The sequence below is a fragment of the Notolepis coatsorum genome (assembly GCF_963971535.1).
Source record: "Notolepis coatsorum genome assembly, chromosome: 3".
NCBI lineage: Eukaryota > Metazoa > Chordata > Actinopteri > Aulopiformes > Paralepididae > Notolepis > Notolepis coatsorum.
Window position 1 is genome coordinate 124901038 of NC_140167.1, and position 14307 is coordinate 124915344.

Genomic DNA, 14307 nt, shown 5'->3' on the forward strand with positions numbered 1-14307 from the left:
TATCAGACAGTAACCAAGCTACTCACTCCATTTCACATTATCAGACAGTAACCAAGCTACTCACTCCATTTCACATTATCAGACAGTAACCAAGCTACTCACTCCATTTCACATTGTCAGACCTCATAATTTTTTTTAAAGCTAGACAAAGAATCCTGTCAGTACAGTGGTAGCCTGAACAAAAATCTCTCCACATGGTGAGAATGGAGGCCTTGAATGGAATGTTTAGAATGCCCATTTGTCCACAGTTGCTATGTGTTGATAAATATGAGATGTATTTCATGAGAAATACATAAACAGAAATGTAATAATATGATGTCATATTGCTGGATCTTGTAAGCAAGTCCCAGTGGAACAGTAGTATCAGTGTTTACCTATGCTATACTAACTAGACCTTTTTCTTTCAAAAGTAGTTTCCAGTGGTTGTAGGCAGCCATGTTGGAAGAGAGACAGCTACACAAACATTCAATGCAATACCTCTATTGTGTAAGAAGAAGCTTGTTTTTTCCCTCCGTCTATCAAGTCGGAAGGAACAACATCATTTCAGTCAAATGATCTTCATACGGTCTCCTGAGCAGCCTGTGGCTGGCTGGGAGAGGAGGGGTGGGGGCGGGGTTAACAGAGGGGAAATGCTACACTGTGAGGATGTGTTTGGGGATATGGACAAAATATAATTTCACAATATTTTTCCCACAGTGGGCAGGACTGCCGCCGTGGGCTATATGCATCACAAATTGGGATCACTCACCTACGATCTGGCAAGGAAATGTTTTTGGACGCATGTGCAGGCAGCGCCGTGGTTCTGCATGGTTTCCTGCTTGTTCTTTTTTTTTTTTTATTATTATTTTTTAGCGTTTATCGCTTTCCTGGTCAAGCATGACCGACAGTTGCAGGGTGAAACGGGAGAGAGAGCAGGGGGGGGCATTCGGCAAATGACGGCGGGTCCGGGAATCGAACTCGGAGTCAACCAGATCCGTGACGCAGCACGGAGTCCCGCGCGAGCGCGGTAACATGGTGTGCTACTGGAGCACCCCTCCTGCTTGTTCTTAGTTTTGATGGTATAGCGGTATTTGACGGAATTTAGTTTTCAAGTACAAATACAGATATATTTTTTATGTTTCATTCAAAATGGTATTTTATTTATAATTTCTTTTGTAATACTGCAACAAGGAATTTTCTTTTGATGAAACAAATACTTTGTATGTATATTGTTTACAGTATGTATATATTGTGGACGACACAGTATAGTAAATATCCATATCTTTGCATGGATCCATGGCGGTATACCGTCATACTCAGTATGCCCCTGAGCCCTATGTGCAGACATAGTAGTAGTTACTTCTACACTGACTCCAGACTAGTGCTGGGCGGTTCCTGACTCATCCGGGTTAAAGATCCAAATCTTTGTACTGAATCAGGAATCACAAGTCCGAGGTCTCCATTATCCACAAGTCCTCTGACTGCCTCTGACTGGCTGGCTGCTGCAGTGCTGCCTGCTAAGTACACACACACACAAAATGCCCTGCTATATATATCTCATCCCACTGTATTGTTATTTTTATTCTAATTAACAGTTAGTGTATATACTTCACCACATCTTGCACAGCCCTGGCCTATTTCTTTTTATTATTTAAATATATATATATATATATATACTTATAACCAACTATATGATAATTATTCTATTGTGCTTCTATTTAATTTAGTTTATATCCCATTTTATTTAATTCCACCTTTTTATTGTACAGTTGTACAGCCCTGTGGCCTATTTCTATTTCATAATTATATTATATTGTCCGTCTATCTTAATTTAGTTAATATTTCATGATTCTGAAACGGAAAGACTGCGGACTCTCAGAGACTCAGATGCGTTCAAAGATTCGGGTTAGCGATCTCCTGTTAGTGGACTCGCCGGAAATGGTTCGGACACAGATTAGTTCAAAGATTCGGGTTAGTGATCTCCTGTTAGTGGACTCGCCGGAAATGGTTCGGACACAGATTCATTCAAAGATTCGGGTTAGCGATTGATTGATTGATTGAAAATTGTATTAACAGATTGCAGAATGGGTACAATACAGTATGGCTCAATACACACAATTGTAAGGGGATGCAGACCAGAGAAAGACTTTCGTCTTGTTTACATCAGGGTCCCCCATTTTCAATTCATAACATTTATGACATACACGACATTAGGGATGGGTACCGTTCACATTTGAACCGATACCGGTACCCAACGGTACCTTTTTTCTGTACTTTAGTCTCTAAAAATGTAATCTACCTACCTCAGTTGTAAAAAAGAAAAAAATCCAAACTTCAAATAACCACATTTTCGACCGTTTTCGGCTTGCCATTGCCCCGACTGCTTTGTTGTTGAATCAAGTAAAATCCTAGGTAAGCGTATATTGTGCGTGTGAACACTGACATGAAAATAAAAGTTTAAAAATTAAAATTAAAAGGTGTAAAAAATAATAATAATAATAATCATATTTTAATTTTTTATTTTAAACAGTATCTCACGTGACTCGATACTCGGTAGTACCGACGTGTTTCGGTAAGTACCTTTAAAAGTACTGAATTCGGTACCCATCCCTACACGACATACAGATATACAGTACTGTCACATCCAGACATTTATGACATGCAAGATATACAAATATACAATACTGTTTATTTACAGACAGAGTTTCTAAAAGAGAATATATACATTTGAGGGGGAGGAAACTATACATTGGGGGGGGGGGGGGGGTGAGGGGGGGTTTGGACATTTACCGGGGCCAGTTTCGAATTGCTGCCTCCTGTAGGTGCTTTTTTAGAGCGGTTTTGGAGGTGGGTAGGGATTCGCATTATTTTACGGCTGTGGGTAGGGCGTTCCACATTGTTGTGGCATAATTGCGAAATGTGTTTAGTCCCTTGTTTGAGCCAAATCTGGGTTGGACATGATTTGTGGAACTCCCTCTGGTCTTGTGGTCGTGGTATTCACTGACCTTTGGGAAGTATTTCGACATGTACATGGGTACCTTAGTGGTGTAGTGTATCTTGTAGACCAGGCCCATTGCAAGTTGCTGTACTCTGTCGTCTACTCTAAGCCATCCTAGGCTGTCAAAATGGGCAGGGGTGAGGTGGGTTTTAGGAGTAAGGTCGAGCAGTAGTCTGACCAGTTTGTTTTGTGATGTTTGTAATCTTGTTTTTAGTGCCTTTGAGGTGCTTTGGTACCATGAGGTGCAAGCATAGTCGTAGTACCCTTGAATGAGGATGGAACCCAGGTATGTAATTTCATCTTTCCTTGTGACAATATTGTCACCCACTGTAACAGAGAAGCCATTGGCCTTGCTGAGTTTGTTATTTGATCCAAAGAGAATGGACTCCGTTTTACCCAGGTGTAATGATAGTTTGTTATCAGCGAGTCAGGTGCAGATGCTGCCGAGTTCAGAGCTGAGGGCTTTTTCAACCTGTAACTTGTTCTTGTCAGAGACCAGCAGGGTCCGCGAACAGGAACAAGTTGCAGTCACAAGCTGATGACATGTCATTTGCATAAATTAGGAACAGTAGCGGCCCTAGTATGCTTCCTTGTGGAACACCACAGCTCATAGGGAGGGGGGGGGGGGGGGGGGCGATAGTGTACCGTTTACCTCCACCATCTGTTCTCTCCCCTCCAGGTAGGATTGCATCCAGCTCACTGATGAACTATCTTAGTTTGTCAATCAGAATGGAGTGATTGACAGTGTCGAAAGCCTTTTGGAGGTCCAGCATGACCATGCCGCAGTATTTGCCGGCGTTCATTTCTTGTTTGTGGTCGTTCAAATAGAGAAGGCATGAGTCAGTGGAGTGGGATGTTCTGAAGCCAGATTGAAATTCTTAGATTAGGGTTTTTTCCACAAGGTACTTTATGACTTGTTCGTAGACTATTCTTTCCATGACTTTCGAAATGGAGGCAAGAATAGAAACAGGGCGGTAGTTGCCTGGGTCTAATTTGCTGCTTTTTTGTGCAGGGGGGTCACTCTCACAATTTTGAAGTCTTTGGGGATGTATCCCTGTTTTATGGAGAGGTTTATTATGTGGGTGATGACTGGGGTCATGGCGGCTGCAGAGTCTCTGAGGAATTTGGAGGGGATATTGTCATGGCCAGTGGCCTTGTTAGGTTGGAGGCCGCTCAGTTTTCTTAGTACTTCATCTGTTGTTATCATTTCAAGTTTGAAGTCGTCTTTGCGTACCCCTAGGTTTTTGTAGAGGCTATGATGTGTTCTACCCCAAAATGCCCTGAGTGGGAGGGTAGTTTATTAACCAGTGTTGTGGCTATGTTTGTAAAGAAAATGTTTAAGTAATTGGCCACATCCAGCTTGCCTGTGATGAGTGTTTTCTGTCTTTATGTCTATGTTTGTAAATCTAGTTTAGTTTTTTACTGCAGCCTAGTTGGTTGTTGAGTAATTTTTTAAGTTCACAGGGTTTGTTTTTGTTTTCCTCCGTTTTGTCATTGATGAAATTTTTTTAGCAGATTTGATCACTGTGTTTACATCGTTTCTTAGTCTGTTTCTTTGCTGTTTAACACTTTCAGAGCCCTTGCTTAACCTTGATTTACCCGTTGAATGCCACCATCCACTTCAATGTTAGCGTTAAAAACGCCTAATCTATGTTTTAAATTATGGCTATGTGTCTAATCTGCCCGTTGCTTTATCAATGACTCGTTTGCAGTCAACATTGTCGAAGCGGATTGTTTTTTTATCGGTTCATTTTCGTTTTATAGCATTTTGAAAAGCCCTCGTTTTCAAGGAAAATATAAAGATTCCATAATAAAAGACATTTACTGGAATATTCTAGAATACACAAAAATGTTGTAATTTTTCGGCCTATTTATGAATAGTTTTCAAATAAACGCTAGATTATCAATAGTATATGTGTACGTATGCACGCTATGGACGCTGAAACATCGATTCTCTTATTTCCTCATCAGCGATCGCGCACACACACACATCACACATAGGGCAAACGCTGAGATCTCAGCGAATACAACTCTGATTATCCCAAGACTGGTAAAATAGATTCCTTACCTCAGATCAGATGTTCTCCAAAAAGATTATTCCAATTCCTGATCACCATTCCAAATATCGATCACACTTATTGATTGATTATTGGAATATATATTCCAGGCTGATTATCCCGTCCCGCGATGACTTCCATGTTGATCAGACTTCTTGCGAGCACAAGGAACAAGTTGGCTCCGCCTCTACATATCTACAGATCCCAGGTCAGTCTAAGCGACTGACCTGCAGTTACACAGGGATAGACGATAGGGGGCGCTTTTTTCCATTCTGAGCTCCTGTAGGGGCTGTTGTACCAACGGGAGACTCGTTGATGAAATATGATTTCAGATCGCTAATAAAACAATAAAACTATATTCGTCGTCGTGGGCACTCAGTGGGGGGGCTAATAAAACGAGATATGTCGTCTGTGGCACTGAAAGGGTTAAGTTCAGCCACATGGGCTTGGAGATCACTGTTTGAGCTTTTGGCAAGCTTTGACTGACTTTTATGAAGTTCAGAGCCTTTTTTGCCTCTGGTTTTCATAACGGTCAGTATTTCTGCGTGCATCCATGGCTCAGCGCGATTTTTAACCCTGGTGGTTCTTAGGGGGGCCATGTTGTTTAGTATTGTTGAGAATTTGGTTTTGAATCCAAGCCATGTTTCTTCAACTTGTGTACCACTGGGCGGTCGGGGTGGCGTAGCGGAGATTGCGCTTGTCACCAATGCAAGAGGCTGCGGTCTCGACTCCCGGAGTCAGCATTGCCTGCGGCTTGGTCTGATCATCATACTAACTCGTTTGGCTGAGTTAGCGGGAGGGAAGTCGTGGGTGGTAATCTGGCGTTGTGGACAGCGTCAGGTCTGGTCAGGTCAGGTCTGGGCGCCTGCTCAGCGAAAGGCAGGAAGTGGTGAAGGCAGCGTGACCTCCCACGCGTTACACTTCACGAATGAGAGTCCTCGTTGCCAGGTGAAAAGAGAGCCGCTGGCTGTCTCCGCATGTGTCGGAGGAAGCATGTGGTAGACTTCAGGGTTCCCTTGTACCGACCAGTAGGGGGAACATGCCCACAACGACCAGGTAGGGGAGGGGGGGAATTGGCATAACGACTAAATTGGGATGGGGAGAAAAGCATAGAAAATCAGGCGGAGAAAAAGATTAAAAAATAAATAAAAAAATTTAGCTCATCTGACCAGTCTAGGCTCTCCAGTTCTTGGTTAAAGGCCTCGCTAGATTAGGTTTTGAAGTCCCTAGATGTGACTGTTTTGTGACAGCCGGCCTTTTGTTTTAGCTTTTTGCGAGTACAGAATATCATATAATGATCGCTTAACCCGCATGCTATAACACCTTTATTGTGATCTCCACTTCCGGGACTCGCCAGAAGTGGCTCGGACTCAGATTTGTTCAAAGATCAGGGTTAGCGATCTCCTGTTAGTTCAACAGAAGCACCGCAGACTTTTATGTAATCTTGTTGCCGCTGAAAATTAAGGAAACCTCCGTGGCTTTCAAAATAAAGGTGCAGCACAAAATAAAGGAGGAGAGGAGTGACTCGAGTGACTCACATGAACCGGATCACTTCAGTGAGTGACTCACACTAACCCGGATCCTTAACACATTCCCTGCCACGCACTTTCAGCATCTTATACCATTCTCGCCAGTACTGTAAGTCTATGGAGATGTTCACCTTCTTTGCAGGGCTATAACTTTTTAAATTGTATTGCTAAATTGACATTACTATGGCCCATTCAACATCGATTATCTATCGTTCAGGATGTAGGAACGTTTTACTTTTTAATTCGCACATTCATACGAAAATACTGTCTAGAATATAAATATGTTTTTATCGTTTTCTGCAGTAATTCCTAGAACGTGAGATATAGGCATAAATGCATATATAGATCATCAAATGCAGTTTGTTGCCGATCCACGCTATATTAAAAATGTCAACTGTACATTATCCTAAACGTTGACTGATCATGCGCGGATGGATGGAGGGGGTCGTTTATAATTCCGTGATCGTCGTTAAATGCTTTATGTAGTATGGGTGATATATAGATCCGAGCAGTTTGCATGGATAATAATAAACAAACAGGCTGAAAGTAACGTCAGCCTCCTCTTACCGTTGGGCGATGAGACTGGAGCAAAAAGATCCCAGTTATTTGATGGGGATCGAGTCGATCCATTTCCGGTTTGTATAATAACAATACACGCCCAAATCATGTCGATTATTGAGTTATGGCAGCGATCCATATCCACGGTGTGTGGCTAGAGTCCTGCAACGATATGCGAGTGGCCGGACGCATTTAGGAGACGCACCGATATCCAACCGGCCATTTCCGGTTTGGCAACTCGCCGATCATCCACCAGGGGGCAGTATTGAAGAGTTGCAGAGTTGTGCCGGCGCACACAGCATCAGACCAGGCTCCGTGAGGGAAATATGAATACCATGGCGAAAATATGAAATATGATCTCAATAACGTCGTACGCCGTGGATTGGCAGAATTCGCATGAACTTGAAACACGTCGTACAACGTGATTGGCGGGGAAAGTGTTAAAAATAACCGGATTTTCCACCACTACTGCAGACACCAGGGCCTCTTTATCAACAATTCTTAGAAAGTGTTCTATTTCCGTTCTTAAGGCGAGACACTGCAGGTGAATAGGCAAATATACTTTTTTTTGTTGATTTTGAGATTGTTATATTTTGCTTCCTAAACATGTCTTCTATGAAACTAGTGACAATAAAATGTCAATAACACACATTTAGTTTGTTTATTTTACTTCATTTTGCCTTATTGCATCCATAAATGTCCACATATTTAATGGGGAAGTGCCTCATTTGCATATATAAACATACATTTCAGAAAACTTGCAATATATTTTTTCTTAGTTTATATGTACATAACAAACTGGGACAGTTTCATAGTGATATCTATTCAAATATTTTTTGCCTATTAGGGGGTACTACACTGTACTACACTGTTTGTAGCCTGTGTGTAGTTCTGTTCAGTTCAATAACATCATTATTATTATTCAGTTATCAGGCATGTGTTTAGGTTGTCTATTACTAATGGTTTGATTAGGTTTTGTGTTTGCAAATATCTGTTTAAAAAAAAAAGTATGGCATTTTACAATACAGAACTTTGAAGGCGTTTTCCCAAAAATGAGTTTTAAGAGTTTTTCCTCATACTCTGAGCCAGAAATCTCCACTGCAGTAGCACTCACATACACCAAACCTTCCAGTTCTATTCATATCTATGTTCTGAAGGTATTTACAGAAGGGTTTGTTGATATCGCATTCATACCCTGATTTATATCACATTTCATTCCTAAAAACATGGCGAAATATGGAATTTTACCATAAAAATTTACTGAATGGAGTATTTTCTGATTTATGGAGTGATAAAAAGAGATATCCAAAATCCCCTCTGTAATAACCTTTGGCTCTAATATGTCAACAAAATGAAACTATAATTTTGAAAATGGCTTTATCCAATGTTCAGATTTCTGTCCTGGAATTATATGCAAATTAGTGCATATTTAAGTAGATAATGCCTCATTTGCATATTTAAACATACAATTTCAGAAAACTTGTAATACAAAACAGTCTTGTCTTAATATAAGTAATCAACTGGGGAAGTTTCATTGTGATATCTATTAGTTAATTATTTTACCCTATTCACCTGTAGTGTCTCCCCTTAAGCACAGAATTTAGAATGTGTGTACGCACAGAAAAATCTGGATTTATCACACATGCGTACACGGGTCGTACGCACACTCCGTGTTGATAAATACCATTAAGTTCTACGCTCCACGGCCACGCTCATGCACGATTTTAAGTATTTGCATATAGCACCGCCCGTAATTAACCATATACGGTAATTGAACACCCCCATGAAATGTGGAAAAGTGGACTAAGCCGAGCGAAGCGTGTTATGGGAGAAATACGAGACAGGCTGACAGACATGTACATGTACGGTGATGTCGGATATGATATCTATTAACCTAAAGACCATATTAACTAATAAAGACTGTGCTGGAATATGCCCCCCCTGCCAAACAAGCAGGCCAACCTCTTGTTCGCGCGTGAGCACGTTATAATTACACTGTCGCTATTTTACAATGAACTATAATGAATTACGGGCCATACAGAAGTTGAAGACGCCAGTGTTGAAACTAATGCACGGAAGCTTATTTCTGCGTTGCAGACTGCAGTCTTCATATTCTAACACCGGGCGCCAGGTACGCACGGCCGGAGCTGTGCGTAAATATACGCACAGTCAAGCACACGTTCAAATTGATAAGTCCCACACTTTGCTTAGAAACGATCGTACGCACGGGTTACGCACATATCTGTGCGTACGCAACGTTGATAAATGAGGGCCCAGGCTTATAAAAGGAGAACAAAGACAACATGGCTTTGCCCACCGTGAGTCAGAGAGGAACTCTATGGAGGTTCACACCACCCACACACTAGAATCATAATGAGCTCACATTTTCTGTTTGGCAGCAGGCTTGTAGGTGTACACTGCTTTCATGTGCGTCACTAGAGACTTGAACTCCTGTCGCAAGGACCACAAATAGAGAGCTAAATGCAGAAAACAAATCAGGAAAGTACTCTCCTCACGTTTGACAAGGCTAGCGACAACAGATCGGACACAGGCTAGCAGCAACACCACCACCAAGAATGAACAGTAAGAGCTAGGGAGAGCTAAGTATCATATCATACTGTAATACTGTATCATGATATTTTTCTTGACTGTAATTTAGTTTTCCAGTACAAATTACAATGTGATAAGAATATTTTCTATTGTAATACAGTTGTCATGGTGCCATTTCATTAAAAATGATTAATTTATTTAGCAAAGAACAATGTTATGATTAACTTAAAAATATAAAGTATAATGTTTTTTCAATATGTATATATTGTGTACGATGGTATAGTAAAACTCCAGAAAAAAGGTGTGTGTATGTGTAATATATATATATTAAGGCTGTCAAATATATCGCGTTAATATCGCGTTAACTCCCGATTCTATTAATGCCACTAATTTTTTTAACTCAAGATTAACTAAATTTTTTTTTTTTTTTTTTTTTTTACTAGACTTCACTCAGGTGTATTATTGATGCTCTCATTGATACTATGTTTGTTTCTGAAGTGTGTGTGTGTGTGTGTGTGTGTGTGTGTGTGTGTGTGTGTGTGTGTGTGTGTGTGTGTGTGTGTGTGTGTGTGTGTGTGTGTGTGTGTGTGTGTGAGAGATAGAGAGAGAGGGGGGTGTGAGAGATGAGGAAGGGGCAAAAGAGAAAAAGAGTTGGGAGAGTGTGTGTGTGAGGGAGAGAGGGGGTGTGTGATTAATCAGCCCTTGTGTGTGTGAATGTAACAAGTTCCTAACGTTTTCTTTCCCCTATTATTTCATGCACACTTTATTCATTGTTTTAAATTATTATTTTCTTTTAAGTTATTTTGTGCATCACTCTGTTTTGAATTTGATGCAAATTTGCAATGCATGAGAGTCATCCTTTTGTGTTAAATGGCTGCACAAAGCAAGCATTTGTTGACTCGCATGTTGATAAGAGTATTAAAACTTGGAACTTGAAAAAGATCTGTTTAAAGGGGAACTATTTTACTATTTCTTTCACTATTTGGGCACTTTTACACAATTCCTGTGAGTCTATGGAACACCTCTGTAATATATATATTTTTTTTATTCATTGTTTTGTATTTCTAATCAAGTCCTCAAAAACAGCATTTTTCTACCTCAAGATCTTAAGCCGTTTTGAGCATGGGCTCCAACCACTGTGTGCAGCTCATCTTGTATCTCAACATTAACATGCAGCGGTGTCTCTCTGACATCACAAATCATCACATTTTCAAATGACTCAGTTCAGTGAGGGTGAATATTGTGAGAGGAGAATTGGAAGAATGCGCCAATATGAGAATTTTGAGACATAGATCATATTAATATAAGTTCACATAGCTAGGAAACAATGCTAAACACTCAAAAAGGCCATTTATAAGATAGTTCCCCTTTAAGGTAAAAAATTTTTTTAAATAAAAATGCGATTAATTTGTGATTAATCGCGAGTTAACTATGGACAATCATGCGATTAATCGAGTTAAATATTTTAATCGTTTGACAGCACTAATATATATATATTATATAATTTAGGGCTGTCAGTTTATCTCGTTAATTAGATTAATTAATTACACAGCAAATTATCGCGTTGTGAAAATGAACTCAAAATGCATTTTAAAAAAAGTTTAAAAAAATATTTAAAATGTTTTTCTCTCTCATTCATTCCATTAAAACGTAGAATAAACATTTACAGATATATTTTTTTTAATGGCCCATTTGCATGTTCTTGGTATCTGATTCTAGGGACATCTATGGATCTCAGGGAATGTATTCCCAGTAGGGGTGTAAAGGTACATGTATCCGTACCGAACCGAACTGTTTCAGTGTGTACCGTACCGAACGGCTGTGTAGTGTACCGAACGAATACAATGGTATGTTAACCACTAACGACCGCCCACCGGGGGCTGTTTTTTTCACAATGTAATAGAATTATTATTATTTGAAAAAATTAATTACAAGTCGATTATTAATTTCAATATAGAATATTCGTTGACAGCCTACAAGTACAATTAGTTACTGCACACTACATCACCCCTGAGTGGAACATGGAAAGCCAAACTTTCCCCCACTGTACCGAAAACCCGTACCGAACCTTGACTTCAAAACCGAGGTATGTACCGTACCGTGGTTTGTGTGTACCGTTACACCCCTAATTCCCAGTGTCAGAAATACTGTGTCTGTTACTAGGCTTGATTAAATTGTAATGAACCAAATGAGAATATCAATTCAATTATTTTTATTTATTTTATTTTTGACTGTGAATAACACCATGCTAAAATTGACCAGACCTGAAAAATCTAAGCAAATGAATAAAGGGAAGATGATTAAACACAAGATTTTGTAGATACAGTACTGAATTCTGCCATCCGGACACATGCAATTTGAAATATGATTATAGAATATAAAATATCAGGCCTAAAATGGTTATGCGATTAAAATGAGATTATTAGATTAATTAATTAATTACAAATCCTGTAATTAATTAGATAAAAAAAAAGATCGCCTGACGGCACTAATATATATGTACACAGTATATTGAAAGATGGCTTTGAAATCAGTGAGATGACGTTGCACAGAGACTTACGGTGTAGCATAAAAGGTGGTGACACGCTTAACAACTGGTAACAAGATCAGAGCATATCATTCAATGAGATTACTATAGACTACCTCATCCCTGCATAACAAGGTCAGTGGGTGGTTCAATTCAAATGCAAGACACTTTCACTGTCCTTCACGTATTTTATCTTACAATGGGCTACTTTCTGTAACAAACTAAAGACAAGCTATTATGCTAACTTTAATGCATTTGTGTGCAACCTCATACACCAAGTAAAGAATTGGATATAAAATTAATAAAGCCATAAGAGACCCAACTTGTTAAAGTTTTTCATGTATAGTCCAGGCTACACCCTCTCCCTGGTGCAACTGAACACTTGAAAAGCACCTCAAATAGTAACAAACTTCTCCAAATCCTGTCCTGTGGAATCAATGACACACAGCTGAAGACCTAAGAGTAGTAGCTTCAGTCTCATTTCAACAAGGCATGGCAAGTTTAAGGGCTACTTACCACTGTGCGCCTCTCTTGCCCGAGTGGTGTGTGAAATTGACTTTAGCAAAGTGTGTGTGACTGCGTTCTGGCTCTGGGTAGCAAAAATGATGTGTGATTACAAGCCTACTCCATGGCTGCTGACGGCACACTGTTTATAAACATGAGGCACTGGTGACCTATGAACCTGAGTAGAGATAGGATGAGGAAAGACCGGAATCTGAAGAGCACACCCTCTTACAAACAACACCGCATACTGTATTTACTGAATGGACTCTTTGTTGACCGTATGACATTTGAGGGCACAAAAGCATCTCTATGGAGTAAGAGAAATTTTGTTTGTTATGCCAGCAATAATCTTGCCCAAGACATTTTCAATATTGAATGAAGGATTGTTTTCACCTTATATATTATAGACGAAAATGGCAACATTACATGAGTCTTTGTATTTCATATTCAGAAAAGCTGCCTTGCTGGTTTGGTTTGGTTTTACCAATACCAGTACCGATACCAATACTTTACATTTGATACCAAAACCAGTACCGATACCAATACCTTACAGTACATTTGATACCAATACCAGTACCGATACCAATACCTTACAGTACAGTACATTTGATACCAATACCATAACAGTACCTTTTACAATACCGGGTAGTATTGATTTGATTGAATAGACACCTTGAGGTTGTGATTTTCAATACCCATCCCTACTTTCACATTATTCATTTAATCATCAATCTATTTCCGATATGGATATACTGTATACCAAAATCGTAAGATAAATAATCCATTGCTGTTCATTGCATTGAACTGCATGATAATGTAAAGAGTGATATCAAACCAAACAATCACGTCAATCCCCTCAAATACTGAAGATCTCATTTTGAGAGAACATTTATTAATGTATGGTTGTTTTCATGCATTTAGATGACAGAACTGGGCACAACAATATCACAATATCAGTTTTCATCACGATACGATAACTATGCGATGAACATTAATATTTAGTTATTCCCCAGCCCTAGTGATATGTACATATTTCAAGCTGGCATGGGAGCTCCTAGCACAGTGGTTGTTGGCCTTACATTAAGGGCAAATTGTGGCTGAGGCGGCATCCAGTCTTTCACTCACCATATTAGAGGATGTCTTCTTCCAACTCGACTGTGAATGAAAAGATTTGGTTTACTGTAAGCTCTACACCTTGGGAACAAGCAACAATTCACAACACAACCCTTGCACCTAGGGCTGGGCGATATGGAAAAAAATCATATCGCGATAACGATATGATAATTTTATTTTATTTCTCGATATCGATAATTATCGAATCGTTATAAGTATAAAAAAATTTTTTTTTAACAACAGATGTATGTTTATTTTGCAGCAATTCTTTGTCATTGCCGCCATCTTTAGTGTTACATCCCCTCACACTCCAGTTCTCAGGCTGCAGCTGGTTTAAAAGCTAAAGTAAACCGGCTTCTCTGCTGGCTGTGGCTCCAGAGGAGTTGAACAGTTCTGGCTCTGCTAGTTTATTTTTGATCTTTTGGCGCTTTTTTGGTGGACAAACCACCGCACATGTGCACTGTGACTCGTGACTGGAGTCTAGTTCTGCTA

General features: G+C 39.7%; 1 protein-coding gene across 3 annotated transcripts in view; it reads right to left on the reverse strand.

The window, feature by feature from the left end:
* The window catches only part of slc39a10 (solute carrier family 39 member 10), a 112067-nt gene that overhangs the window by 92520 nt on the left and 5240 nt on the right, over positions 1 to 14307 (reverse strand). Inside the window, exon 2 of one of the 3 annotated variants that reach the window (XM_084310356.1) lies at positions 13828 to 13857. In XM_084310356.1, the coding sequence (XP_084166482.1) occupies positions 13828 to 13830 (3 nt within the window). In that variant the 5' untranslated portion in view covers positions 13831 to 13857. Of the gene's footprint in view, positions 1 to 477; positions 558 to 12714; positions 12840 to 13827; positions 13858 to 14307 lie in introns of those variants that run through there. The other 2 variants (XM_084310357.1, XM_084310358.1) reach the window with 2 other exon arrangements.